The 14,752-nt window shown below is 44.1% G+C and overlaps 1 protein-coding gene across 3 annotated transcripts in view; it reads right to left on the bottom strand.

Annotated features, from left to right (window-relative positions):
• LOC119930099 (Krueppel-like factor 5) overlaps positions 1 to 14,752 on the bottom strand; it is an 84,714-nt gene that overhangs the window by 24,414 nt on the left and 45,548 nt on the right. Inside the window, exon 1 of one of the 3 annotated variants that reach the window (XM_038748563.1) lies at positions 7,084 to 7,167. The exons of 1 other annotated variant lie outside the window; for it this stretch is intronic. In XM_038748563.1, coding sequence (XP_038604491.1) covers positions 7,084 to 7,089 — 6 coding nt within the window. In that variant the 5' untranslated portion in view covers positions 7,090 to 7,167. Of the gene's footprint in view, positions 1 to 7,069; positions 7,168 to 14,752 lie in introns of those variants that run through there. One more of the 3 variants, XM_038748564.1, reaches the window with a different exon arrangement.

The raw sequence follows: 14,752 nt of genomic DNA, 5'->3' as shown, positions 1-14,752 counted from the left end.
AGAGCACGGGCCTGGGAGTGCGAAGAATCTGGCCTCTAGTCCCGGCTCTGCCACTTGTCTGCTGTGTGACCTTCGGCGAGTCATTTCACTTCTCTGTGCCTCATTTCCCTCATTTGTAAAATGGGGACTGAGGCTGGTGAGCCCCATGGGAGACAGGGACTGTGCCCCACCTGATTACCTTGTATCCACCTCAGCACTTAGAACAGTGCTTGGCACATAGTAAGCGCTTAACAAATACCATCATCATCATTATTATATTTAACACTGACATTATCCAGACACATTGGCACAATAAAGAGGTATTTCTTGGTGAGCTGGCACTGAATGCGGTGCATTAATTTCTGGCATTAGAAATAAAGGAGCCAAAGTTTATTAGGAAAACTCTCTCTAGTGGTTATTTTGTTTATTTTCTAACCACTCAACAACCTATTACATTAAACAACAGACATCTGTAGAGAGCATTTACCATTCGTTCCTTTTACAGAGCTACAAAATCACCTGGCTAGGAATACTAAATTACAGCACTTTTTTTCTGAACATTACCAATATTCAAAAAAATTATTTTTCAAAGGAAAGTGTGGATTTCATTGATTTAACTTGAAGGAGGATGCCTCCTATTTCTGGCTTTTTATGGTATTTGTTACAGCACTTACTCGGCATGCAAAGCACTGTACTAAGCGCTTGGGAATGTACCACGCAACAGAGTTGGTAGACAAGATTCTTATCCTCAAGGAGCTTACGCCCTAATTCTTTCCTAAAGTTACCCCGCTTGGATCCTTGTGGGTATGAATCAGTCCTTGAAGTGGCTACATGACTCCCATTTTACCCTTCAGGAAGCTAAGTCACTGAGAAGAGAAGCTCACGCTAATTGGTGACAAATCTGAGGAGAGGAGTCAGATCTGTGATCTCCAGATGCACAGAGAGATACCAACGCTCATACTGTAATAATAACAATAATGACATATTTTAAGCGCTTACTATGTGCAAAGCACTGTTCTAAACGCTGCGGAGGTTACAAGGTGATCAGGTTGTCCCCCGGGGGGCTCACAGTCTTAATCCCTATTTTACAGATGAGGCCCAGAGAAGTGAAGCGACTTGCCCAAAGTCACAGAGCTGACAATTACGGAGCCAGGATTTGAACCCATGACCTCTGACTCCAAAGCCCGGGCTGTTTCCACTGAGCCAAGCTGCTTTCACCGTGGGCAGGGAACGTGTCTGTTTATTATTATAATATACTCTCCCAAGTACTTAGTACAGTGCTCTGCACACAGTGAGTGCTCAACAAATACAATTAACTGACAGAGACTGTTGCTGTCCCAGCAACCTCCTAGAACTAATGTTTCTTTTTTTCCTGATATACCAGCTTCAGTACACTTCTTTTTTTTTCCATTTAGTAACCAAAGGTCAACCAACCAGTCTGACCAGTTAATGCATTCTCCTTCTGTTTGCATAACAGATCTCTGGTTTACTGCCTTTCCATGGTTTTATCCTTCCCTAGTAAGAGGAGAGGAGAAAGGAGGAGGAAAGAGGAAAGGAAGCGGGGGAGGGAAAGGGAAACTGGAATTCCCTGGTCTCTGCTTTGTTTTGCCAACTGCAAAGACATTCCTTCAAGGTAGAGAAATCCAGGAGCCGCAGCCTGATGGAAAAAGCGGGGTGTCAGACGGTCCACCACTTGTCTGTTGTGTGGCCCTGAGCAAGTCATTTCACTTCTTTGAGCCTCAGTTACCTCATCTGCAAAATGGGGATTAAGACTGTGAGCCCGACCTGGGACATGAATTGTGTGCAACCTGGTTAGCTGGTATCAACCCCAGTGCTTGGCACATATAAACGCTAAACAAATGCCATCTCTAAAGAACTTTCTTTGAAAGTGGATTTCTTGACCTTTTTTTAACCAAAACAAATGCAATTCTGTTCGAAGGAAAACGAATGGATGAGGGTTAAAATAAAAGGGAAGAGATAAGGAGTACAAGCCACTCTAACTGTAGATGTGAAAATATAAATAATGGCAGTATTTATTTATTACAATATTTGGAGCCAAATGCCAGGCTAGGTAAAAGATAATCAGACCAGACACAGTCCCTGGAGAACCGGTATTTTTTCCCTATTTTGCAGATGAGGAAGCTGAGGCCCAGGGAAGTGAAATGACTTGTCCAAGGTTACACTGCAGGCAAGTGGCAGAGCTGGGACTAGAATCCTAGGTTTTCTGACATCCTGTCCCCTTTCTTTTCACTAGATCTTACTGCCTCCCCAGAAAAATCTCTCCTCAGCACCCTTCATCCACCATCTCTTCTGAAATGTAATAATAATATCTGCGGTATTTGTTAAGCATTTATTAGGGGCCGAGCCCTGGGATAGATAGCACCCCCTCCTTCCTCTCCCCCTCTCCATCCCCCCGTCCTACCTCCTTCCCCTCCCCACAGCACCTGTATATATATGTTTGTACAGATTTATTACTCTATTTTACTTGTACATATTTACTATTCTATTTATTTTATTTTGTTAATATATTTTGGTTTGTTGTCTGTCTCCCCCTTCTAGACAGTGAGCCCGTTGTTGGGTAGGGACCGTCTCTATATGTTGCCAACTTGTACTTCCCAAGCACTTAGTACAGTGCTCTGCACACAGTAGGTGCTCAATAAATATGATTGAATGAATAGATACAAGATAACCTGGTCAGACACGGTATCTATCCCATATGGGGCTGATCATCATCATCATCCTCATCATCAATCGTATTTATTGAGTGCTTACTATGTGCAGAGCACTGTACTAAGCGTTTGGGAAGTACAAATTGGCAACATATAGAGACAGTCCCTACCCAACAGTGGGCTCACAGTCTAAAAGGGGGAGACAGAGAACAAAACCAAACATACTAACAGGCTGATAACCTAAGGAGAAGGGAGGACAGGTATTGAGATGAGGCATGGAGAAGTTAGGTGACTTGTCCACAGTTACACACCAGGAAAGTGGTGGGGCTGGGATTAGAACCCGGGTTTTCTGGCCCCCAGGCCCTGGCTCTTTCTCCTAGACATCACTTTTTGGGCTCCTTGACTGACTTCCCAGCAGTTGGTTCATAAGCAAAGGGAACAATTAAATCCCCGGCCCCATGATGTTGTTCTAATGACCAATTAGGTCCCTGAAAAGAATTTCTTCTGGCCAAATAACGCAGGACTCAACCACCGTTTCTCTTGTGTTGCAAAGCCTCCTAGGAACCAGAAGAACACACAATTCCTTCTGGGCTCCTAAACTCATTATGGGCAGGGACTGTGTCCACTAATTCTGTCATACTGCACTCTCCCAAGAACTTAGTATAGTGCCCACAGTAAGTGTTCAATAAATACTACTGATTGACTGGCTTCTCCTTTATACACCAGAAGAAAAATTACCTACTATCTCCAAACTACGAGGGATAGGCCTGTCTCTGTTTCATCATAAACCTAGGCTAGGGAAGACCTCCAAGGTTCAAACATTATGCACTCGCTCTAAACACGAGTTCTTAGAAAGCCTCTCGCATAATCTTCCCAGCTCTTGGCTTCCAAATGACTCCTCAGACCTCCTTCCTCTCTTTCTCCATGTTTGGCTACCCAATGATAAGAAGCCCATCGTCAAAAGCACACGTTGAAAAACTCCTAGGTATTCCTTGTCTCGGATCGAATGAGCTGTCTTCCCAGCACGAAAGAGAAACAGGGAGTTGGCAGTTAACTGGAAAATTGAGAATGGATACAGCCACATCAGACAAATTTTGGTGTCATGTCATATAGTTATATCAAACAGGGAAGCAGCATGGCGTAGTGGACAGAGCACAGGCCTGGGAATCAGAAGGTCAGGGGTTCTAATCCCAGCTCCGCCACTTGTCAGCTGCGTGGCCTTGGTCAGGTCACTTCACTTCTCTGTGCCTCAGTTACCTCATCTGTAAAATGGAGATTAAGACGGTGAGCACCATGCAGTACCCGGTTTGCTTGTATCCACCCCAGTGCTTAATACAGTGCCTGGTACATACTAAACACTTGTTTCACTGTCAACTCGTCTTATGTCCTTCAACTAATGCCAACACCCCCTTAAGTTTGTGCCATGTAGACTGGAGACTCATTGTGAGCAGGAAGCGTGTATATCTTCTAGACTGTGAGCCTGTTGTTGGGTAGGGACCGTCTTTATATGTTGCTGATTTGTAATAATAATAACAATAATATTATTTGTTAAGCGCTTACTATGTGCCAAGCACTGTTCTAAGCACTGGGGGAGATACAAGGTAACCAGGTTGTCCCATGTGGGGCTCACAGTCTTTAATCCCTATTTTACAGATGAGGTAACTGAGGCACAGAGAAGTGAAGTAACTTGCCCAAAGTCACACAGCTGACAAGTTTGTTGTCTGTCTCCCCCTTCTAGACTGTGAGCCCACTGTTGGATAGGGACCAGTCTCTATATGTTGCCAACTTGTACTTCCCAAGCGCTTAGTACAGTGCTCTGCACACAGTAAGCGCTCAATAAATACGATTGAATGAATGAATGAAGTGGCAGAGCCAGGATTAGAACCCATGACCTCTGACTCCTAAGCCCGTGCTCTTTCCACTGAGCCACACTGCTTCTCTGTAGTCACGCTGCTTCTCTGTACTTACCAAGCGCCTAGTACGGTGCTCTGCACACAGTAAGCACTCAATAAATATGATTGAATGAACTGAATGAATCAACTCTATTGTAAACTTGCTGTGGGCAAGGAACGTATCTGTCTCCCAAATGCTTAGTACAGTGCTTTGCACATAGTAAACACTCAATAAATAGGACTGAATGAATATTGTATGGTTTTCTCCCTCATGTAAGCTCATCCCGCTAGACTGCAAGCACATTGTGGGCATCATCATCATCATCAATTGTATTTATTGAGCGCTTACTATGTGCAGAGCACTGTACTAAGCGCTTGGGAAGTACAAATTGGCAACACATAGAGACAGTCCCTACCCAACAGTGGGCTCACAGTCTAAAAGACTGGAGCAGGGAATAAGTAATAATAATAATTGTATTTGTAAAGCACTTACTATGTGCCAAGCACTGTTCTAAGCACCGGGGTAGATACAAGGTTATCAGGTTGTCCCACGTGGGGCTCGCAGTCTTCATCCCCATTTTACAGATGAGGTAACTGAGGCACAGAGAAATTAAGTGACTTGCCCAGAGTCACACAGCTGACAAGTGGCAGAGCAAGGATTTGAACCCATGACCTCCGACTCCCAAGCCCATGTTCTTTCCACTGAGATATTGTACTCTCCAAGCGCTTAGTACAGTGCTCTGCACATAGCAGGCACTCAATAAATACAATTGACTGATTGATTGTTCTGCATGATTTAAGCTCTCAATAAATACCACTGATTGACTGCATGTCAATGTAGAACTTATTTCAACATGCTGAGGCCAAAGCACATAAAACAACAGCAACTCTGCTTAATATGGGAAAATAGTCCGTGACACACAAGTCACACTGATCCCATTTAACCACCTGCAACACTCATTGTGCAACCCCAGTGTCATGCTAATCTCCCAAACCACATGCAATTTTAATTGCACAACCCCTGGAGAATACCAAAATTAATCTCACGGCTCCCTCCCAACGCTAAACACCCAGTCAATACAAATTCCGCGGCCTGAATGACCTCTTTATAACAATAATGATAATGATAATAATAAGAAGAAGAATCCCCATGCTATTATCCCAGGATTTCAGTCACCGAATCCCATCAGCAATGCAGTTGGCAGCACACGGGAGGAAATCCTGGCTGTCAAAAGTCGAGACTCAGGTGGCCAACCTCTTGGTACTTGGGAGCCTGTCCGAGTTCTCAACCCCGCTTCCTCTTTGTAGGTCAATCAATCAATCAATCAATCGTATTTATTGAGCGCTTACTGTGTGCAGGTCAAAGGCCCGGGGAGCCTTTAGCCAAAAGAAAAAAAGAAAAAAAAAACACCACCCTGTCTCCTGCTAATGAGTTCAGTGCTCCAACTTTTTTTTTAATGGCATTTATTAAGCGCTTACTATGTGCAAAGCATGACAGCTAGTAAAGTGAGTGAAGGGCCACCTCCTAACTTCAGTCATCCTTCATCATCTCTCTTCTGAGCTCCCTTTGATTCCCTGAACTTTAGAGGAGCAGCGTGCCTTAGCGGAAAGAGCCCAGGCTTGGGAGTCAGAGGACGTGAGTTCTAATCCCGGCTCCGCCACTTGTCAGCTGTGTGACTTTGGGCAAGTCACTTCACTTCTCTGTCCCTCAGTTCCCTCATCTGTAAAATGGGTATGAAGACTGTGAGCTCCACGTGGGACAATCTGATTACTCTGTATCTACCCCAGCGCTTAGAACAGTGCTTGGCACATAGAAAGCGCCTAACAAATGCCATCATTGTTAGTAATATTATTTGCTTTCAGACTTAATGGTATCTATGTTTACAGATGATTAAAGTAAAACTGAGGCTTGGCATAAGATGCATCCTGGCTCCCAATCAATCAATCAGTCGATCGTATTTACTGAGAGCTTACTGTGTGCAGAGCACTATACTATGTGCCTGGGAGAGTACACTGCAACAGACACACTCCCTGCCCACAATGAGCTTATAGTCTAAAGGGGGAGGCAGCCATATATTAATGTATATATATAAATAGAATATATATAATATATGTACATATATTAAAAAGAATAAATTATGGATAGGAACATGATAATAATAATAATGATATTTGTTAAGTGCTTACTATGTGCGCAGCGCTGTTCTAAGCACTGACATAGTGCTCTGAGGCTGAGGGAGGGGTTAATAAAGGATGTAAATCCAAACGCAAGAGTGATATTGAAAGGAGTAGGAGAAAAGGAAGTGTTTGTTAGCTGTAGGACAGGATGGTAACCCCAAAAATGAAATCCCCCCTTAAACGGATCCAAGAGCATAGAGGTTTGACTATCCTCCTGTTCATTTCCATGAAATCGGGAGAACGAGTCTCAGCTGGATTTCTAAGTTTCCCTTGAAGAGGAACAGAGTGCCGAGAAAGTGAATTGGAAGCCTATCAGATGGGATCTTCTCGCCATCATCCCTTTTATCTCACCCTAGAGTACCAACCGGCATTCAGAACGCTTCTTTCTCCATTTTTCTATTCATCCCACTACAAGATAGCTGCCGCCACGATGGACCATTCCACAGAATCTCCTGTCTTTCTCTAGCACACCAGGTCGATGACGGCGAGAACTTGCGCCGTTATGACATCACTATCCTCCCTTGGCAACGGATTTTGCTGTGATGAAAGGAACGGACTATTTTTCCCATCTTTTAGTTGAGAAACCGGAGGTTTGCATGGAGGAATTGCACAACGTAGGGTGAATGGGATTAGACGGATTAGGTTTAAAGTCATAGAGCAGCCATGAGAGGTTTACTTTGGCTCCCTACCCGACAACCTTTCCCACACGAAACTCTCACTGAAGTTAAAGCAGAGTCAGGTGGGTATATAAGCTGCATGGAGCAATAGATCTTTTTACCAGTCCCCAGCCAAAAAAATGGCTTTTGGCAAAACGATGGGTGTTAGAGAAGTATTGTGGCCAAACGGAAAGGAAGAGCACCTCCTGGGAGTCAGACGACCAGGATTCTTATCCCAATCCCGCCGTAAAGCTGCTCTGTGACCCAGGACAAGTCACTTAACTTTGTGCTTCAGTTCTCCAGTCTGCAAAATGGGGATTCAAAACCTGGCCTCTTCCTATCTAGATTGTCAGCCCCATGCGGGGCCTGATTATCTTGTATCTAAACCAATGCCAAATACAATGCTTAACAACTGTCATTATTATTATGTATCCTGGCATCAGTTAGCCCCTTTAATTTCTCCCCACTGCTTCAATTAGAAGCAGTGTGGCCTGGTGGATAGAGCCCCGGCCTGGGAGTTAGAAGGACCTTGGTTTTAAATCTGGCTCTGCACTCGTCTGCTGTCTGACCTTGGTGAAGTCACTTCACTTTTCCGTGCCTCAGTTGCCTTGTCTGTAAAATAATAATAATAATGATGGCATTTGTTAAGCGCTTACTATGTGCAGAGCACTATTCTAAGCGCTGGGGGGGGATACAAGGTGATCAAGTTGTCCCCTGCGGGGCTCACAGTCTAAATCCCCATTTTACAGATGAGGTAACAGAGGCTCAGAGAAGTTAAGTGATTAGCCCAAGGTCACACAGCAGACATGTGGCTGAGTTGGGATTCGAACCCATGACCTCTGACTCCAAAGCCCGTGCTCTTTCCACTGAGCCATGCTGCTTCTCAATGGGAATTAAGACGGCGAGCCCCATGTGGGACAGGGACTATGGCCAACCTCATTACCTTGAATCTACCCAGCACTTACTACAGCACGTAGCACCTAGCACTTAACAAATATCACTAAAAGAAAATCAGAGGCTTATTATACAATCAATTCCTAGTCTTTTTTCCCAATAACACGAAAAGAACCTTGAGAAAGTCTATCAGAATTCAGAAAAGGAACGGGGAAGAGAATGTATTAGACTGACCATCTTGCCCTGGGTAAGGAATAAAGAAAATGGCTTGAAGGCAAGTCAAGCTATTTGCATCAGTTAATATTTGTTGAGTGTCCAATATGGGCATGGCACTGTTTGAGGTCTTTGGGAAAGATAAGACATTGGCATGAATATAAGCAGAAAAACAAGTTGACTCAGGCGCACTGTGGTCAAAAGCCAACACTTAGACTTGGCAATATTTCCAGTTAATGGGCAAGTGGAATAATAATAATTATTATTACGGTATTTCTTAAGTGCTTTCTGTGTGCCAGGCACTCTACTAAGTGCTGAAAGGATTGGACGCAGTCCCTGTCCCACGTGGGGCTTACAGCCTCAATCCCCATTTTACAGATGAGGTAACTGAGACACAGAGAAGTTAAGTGACTTGCCCAGGGTCACGGAGCAGACAAGGGGCAGAGGCAGGATTAGAACTCATGACCTTCTGATTCCTAGTAGAACAGTTAAGAGGTGGGAAGTGGTTTGTTGAGTAGCTGCTTTTCAGTATTAAGACAGAAGCGGCTCCCCCAGGTTCATTTCATTCATTCATTCATTCATTCATTCAATCGTATTTATTGAGCGCTTACTTTGTGCAGAGCACTGTACTAAGCTCTTGGGAAGTACAAGTTGGCAACATATAGAGACGGTCCCTACCCAACAGCAGGCTCACAGTCTAGAAGGGGCAGACAGACAACAAAACAAAACATTTTAACAAAATAAAATAAACAGAATAGTAAATACGTAATATACGATTGAATGAAGAGCTCCCCTCACGATACAATTTTGTGTCAGGGGTCTTTAATAATAATAACTGTGGTATTTATTAAGTCCTTACTGGGTGCCAAGCCCTGAACTAAGCACCCGGGTAGAGACAAGATCATCAGGTCAGACACAATCTCTGTTGCTCATGGGGCTCAGGAGGAGATAGAACCATTATCCAATTCCCAGTTTGCCCAGTTAAACAGAGATGTTTAAGTGACTTGTCTCAAGTCATACAGAGCAAGCGAGTGGCGGAGCTAGGATTAGAACCTAGGCTCTCTAATTCCCTGATCTGTGCTCTTTCCAATAAACCACACTATTTTCTCTCTGAAGTGGGAAATCCTCAGGAAGAAGGGCCAAGGGCTTCGGGAAATGGATAAATGGAGCGACACATTGCAGTACTATAACCTCGGCCAATGACCCATTTGGAGAAAGTTCAACCTCCTGTAAGATTGCTGGAAGCTCACATCCATAACCCTCCAGATAACAATAATAATCATAACTCTGGTATATATTAAGTGCTTACTATGTGCCAAGCACTGTACTAAGTGAGGAGATGGACACAAGCAAATCATATGTATACAGAAAAGCAGTGTGGCTCAGTGGAAAGAGCCTGGGCTTTGGAGTCAGAGGTCATGGGTTCAAATCCCGGCTCCGCCAATTGTCAGCTGTGTGACTTTGGGCAAGTCACTTCACTTCTCTGTGCCTCAGTTCCCTCATCTGTAAAATGGGGCTTAAGACTGTGAGCCCTCTGTGGGGCAACCGGATCACTTTGAAACCTCCCCAGAGCTTAGCACAGTGCTTTGCACATGGCAAGTGCTTAATAAATGCTATTATTATTATTATTATTATTATTAATATTATATCTGGAGGCCTTCCCAGACTGAGCCCCCTCCTTCCTCTCCCCCTCCCCATCCCTCCTGCCCTACCTCCTTCCCCTCCCCACAGCACCTGTATATATGTTTGTACAGATTTATTACTCTATTTTACTTGTACATCTTTACTATTCTATTTATTTTGTTAATATGTTTTGTTTTGTTGTCTGTCTCCCCCTTCTAGACTGTGAGCCCGTTGTTGGGTAGGTACCGTCTCTATATGTTGCCAACTTGTACTTCCCAAGCGCTTAGTACAGTGCTCTACACACAATAAGTGCTCAATAAATACGACAATGAATGAATGAATGAATATCTGTATATATCCACATATATATATAATATATATAATGTAAAAATCTGTTATCTATTTATTTATCATATGTATATATGCATATGTATATGTATTTATATATTATGAACATATCTGTTTATTTATTTATGTCTGTCTCACCCTCAAGACTGTGAGCTTGTGGGCAGAATGTGTTTGTTGTAATATTGCACTGTCCCAGGCACTTCGTACACTTCTTCGCACACAGTAAGCGCTCAACAAATATGATTGAATGAATGAATGAATGAAAATCAGGTTGGACACAGTCCCTGTCCCACATGGGCTCATGGTCTTAATCCCCATTTTCCAGATGAGACCCAGAAAAGTAAAGTGACTTGCCCAAGGTCACCGATCAGACAAGCAGTGGAGGCAGGATTAGAACCCAGGACCTCTGACTCCCGGGCCTGTGCTTTATCCACTAGGCCACGGTGGCAGTCTGCCTATAGTATTTACTTTTTACACTTAGCCTCCTATTGTTTGAAAAACAATTCCCATCATCAAAGGTCCATGGTCAACAATCACAGTAATAATAATTGCGGTATTTGTGAAGCACTTACAATGTGCCAGGCACTGTACTAAGTGCTGGGGTGGGTACAATCAAGTCGGGTTGACACAATCCCCGTCCCACATGGGGTTTACAATCTTAATCCCCATTTTACCGATGAGATAACTGAGGCACAGAGCAGTTAAGTGACTTGCGCAAGGACACCAAGTGGGCAAGTAGTGGTGTCAGAATTAGAACCCAGGTCCTTCTGATTCCCAGGCCTGTGCTCTATCCACTGAGCCACACTGCTTCTCCTCATGTTGGGCTGCACTATTGTTCTCCACTCCCTTTTCACTTTTTTTTTAACAATTGCCTGCTGAATTGAACATGGAGGGCAACAAAATTTGGAGGTACGGGGAGGACACAGTCCACGGCTACCAAGTTGGGCTGCACTATTATCCTCCACTCCCTTTTTATCATCTCCTGCTTGGGCTCTATTTAATAATAATAATAATAATAATAATAATGGTATTTGTTAAGCGCTTACTCTGTGCAAAGCACTGTGCTAAGAGCTGGGGGGATACAAGGTAATCAGGTTGTCCCACGTGGGGCTCACAATTTTAATCCCCATTTTATACATGAGGAAACTGAGGCCCAGAGAAGTGAAGTGACTTGCCCAAAGTCACACAGCTGACAAGTGGCGGAGCCGGGATTAGAACCCATGACCTCGGACTCCCAAGCCCGGGCTCTTTCCACTGAGCTACGCTGCTTCTCTATATTTTAGCTCTAATTTTCTCTAATTTTATCTCAGCAATAAAATTCTCTGTGCTTTGTCATAATTCGCCTTTGGCTTACCAGGTTATTAAACTCAAACCAAGGGGAAAAAAGGAGCTGCTCCAGAAAGCATCTACCCAAAGAAACCATCAAATAGTCAGTGGTATTTATTGAGCGATTACTATGTGCGGAGCACTGTACTAAGCACTTGGGAGAGTACAGTACAACAGAATTAGCAGGCACGTTCCCTGCCCATAACGACCTTACAGTCTAGGTGGGGAGACAGACATTAATGCGAATACAAAAGCAATTTATAATATATAATTTAAAGGTATATATGCAAGTGCTGTGGGTTGGGGGCGGGGTGAATATCAAATGTCCAAAGGTCACAGATCCAATTGCGGAGATGACGCAGAAGGGAGAGGGAGCGGGACAACAGAGGGTTTAATCGGGGAAGGCTTCTTGGAGGAGAGGTGTCCTTAATAATGCTTTGAAAGTGGAGAGAGTGATGATCTAGCATATAATAATTATGGTTTTTGTTAAACGCTTCCTACGCACCAGGCACTGTTCTAAGTGCTGGGGTAGACACAGGGTAATCAGGTTGTCCCACGTGGGGCTCAGAGTCTTAATCAGAGTCTCAGTCGAGAAGCAGCGTGGCTCAGTGGAAAGAACACGGGCTTTGGAGTCAGAGGTCATGGGTTCGAATCCCGGCTCCACCACATGTCTGCTGTGTGACCTTGGGCAAGTCACTTAACTTCTCTGAGCCTCAGTTACCTCATCTGCAAAATGGGGATTAAGACTGTGAGCCCCACGTGGGACAACCTGATCACTTTGTATCCCCCCAAGCGCTTAGAACAGTGCTTTGCACATAGTAAGCGCTTAACAAATGCCAACATTATTATTATTATTATTATTATTATTATTATTAATCCCCCTTTTACAGATGGGTAACTGAGGCACGGAGAAGTGAAATGGTTGCCCAAGGTCACACAGCTGACAAGTGGCGGGGCCGGGATTAGAACACAGGGCCTTCCAACTCCCGGCCCGGGCTGTAGCCGCTAAGCCACGCTGCTTCGCTGAGGGAGTTCCAGGCTAGTTCCAGTGTTAGGAGTGTCACCAAGGGCCACGGAGTTGAGTCCTATAGATGTCTCCCATCCTATAGGACGACGGAGAAGAGTTCGGGGCACTCATCTCCTGGAATGACTTTTGGATGAAAAGGGAGGTATCCAGCAGTTGCCATAGCAACCATCTGGTCCTCCTCCTGCATTATCTCTTTCACCCCTATCCCAAGTATCCTGGAAGTCCCTCTCGCCTGGCACGTGGCTGCCCCCTCCATCCACTAGACAACTCGATAAATACTCACTGAACTCGGTACAGTGCTTTGCACACAGTAAGCGCTCACTAGACACGACTGAATGAATAAACTTTCTGAACAGGACTCGGCTGAATTGAGGTCCAGGGGACCAGACATCAAACTCATCCCCTCGAAACCGGAAGCTCGTTGTGGACAATCAATCAATCAATCGTATTTATTGAGTGCTTACTGTGTACACAGCACTGTACTAAGCGCTTGGGAAGTACAAGTTGGCAACATATAGAGACATCTGCTTATTCTGTTGTACTGAACTCTCCAAAGTGCTCAGTACAGTGCCCTACATATAGTAAGCACTCAGTCAATACCATTGATTCATTCATTCATTCATTCGACCGTATTTATTCAATACGCTCGAATGAATGAATGAATTTATTCGTTCAATCATACAATTGCATTTATTGAGCGCTTACTGTGTGCAGAGCACTGTACTAAGCACTTGGGAAGTATAAGTTGGCAACATATAGAGATGGTCCCTACCCAACAACGGGCTCACAGTCTAGAAGGGGGAGACAGACAACAAAACAAAACATGTAGACGGGTGAATGACTGATCTAACTTTCTGAACAGAATTCAACTAAAATGGCATCCAGGAGGCTAGCCATCATACTGATCCGCTATAGACTGCAAGCTGGTGGTGGGCAGGGAACATGTCTACCCACTCTGTGGTATCGTAAACCTCCCGAGAGCTTAGTACAGTATTCGGCACACAGCAAGTGCTCAATAAATATGCCTGATGACGAGAATGTTCCTCCAAGGGTCCTTAGGTGCTACTGTTGACCATGGAATTCTGGGTCGAATGGAATATCGGTCTGATCCAGTAATGGGATTTGCTCAGCCGGGGTTGGCTGTACTGACATTCTGATTGAACGGAACTAATAATAATAATAATAATAATAATAATAATGGTATTTATTAAGCCTGTATATATGTATATATATGTATACCTGTATATATGTATATATATATGTATATACCTGTATATATGTATATATGTTTGTACATATTTATTACTCTATTTATTTATTCATTTTACTTGTACATATCTATTCTATTTATTTTATTTTGTTAGTATGCTTGGTTTTGTTCTCTGTCTCCCCCTTTTAGACTGTGAGCCCACTGTTGGGTAGGGACTGTCTCTATATGTTGCCAACTTGTACTTCCCAAGCGCTTATTACAGTGCTCTGCACACAGGAAGTGCTCAATAAATACGATTGACTGATTGATTAAGCATTTACTATGTGCAAAGCACTGTTCTAAGCACTGGGGAGGTTACAAGGTGATCAGGCTGTCCCACGTGGGGCTCACAGTTTTAACCCCCATTTTACAAATGAGGGAACTGAGGCTCCGAGATGTTAAGTGACTTGTCCAAAGTCACACAGCTGACAGTTGGTGAAGCAGGGTTTTGAACCCATGACCTCTGACTTCAAAGCCCAGGCTATTTCCACTGGGCCACGCAGCTTCTCGCTGAACTGAACTGAACTGACCTTGAGCTGAACTGACTCAACCCGGACTCCTGCTGGATTTCTAAATCGGAGTTGAGGAATTAAGAGCTCTGAAGGTCTGATCACTCACCGTGTCCTCCTCACTTCGGTTCAAACCACGTGAGGAAGCATCATGGCCCAGTGGAAAGAGCATAGAACTGGGAGCCAGGA

This window comes from Tachyglossus aculeatus, chromosome 6 (genome assembly GCF_015852505.1).
Source record: "Tachyglossus aculeatus isolate mTacAcu1 chromosome 6, mTacAcu1.pri, whole genome shotgun sequence".
Taxonomy (NCBI): Eukaryota; Metazoa; Chordata; class Mammalia; order Monotremata; family Tachyglossidae; genus Tachyglossus; species Tachyglossus aculeatus.
This window is presented reverse-complemented; position numbering and strand designations above follow the sequence as displayed.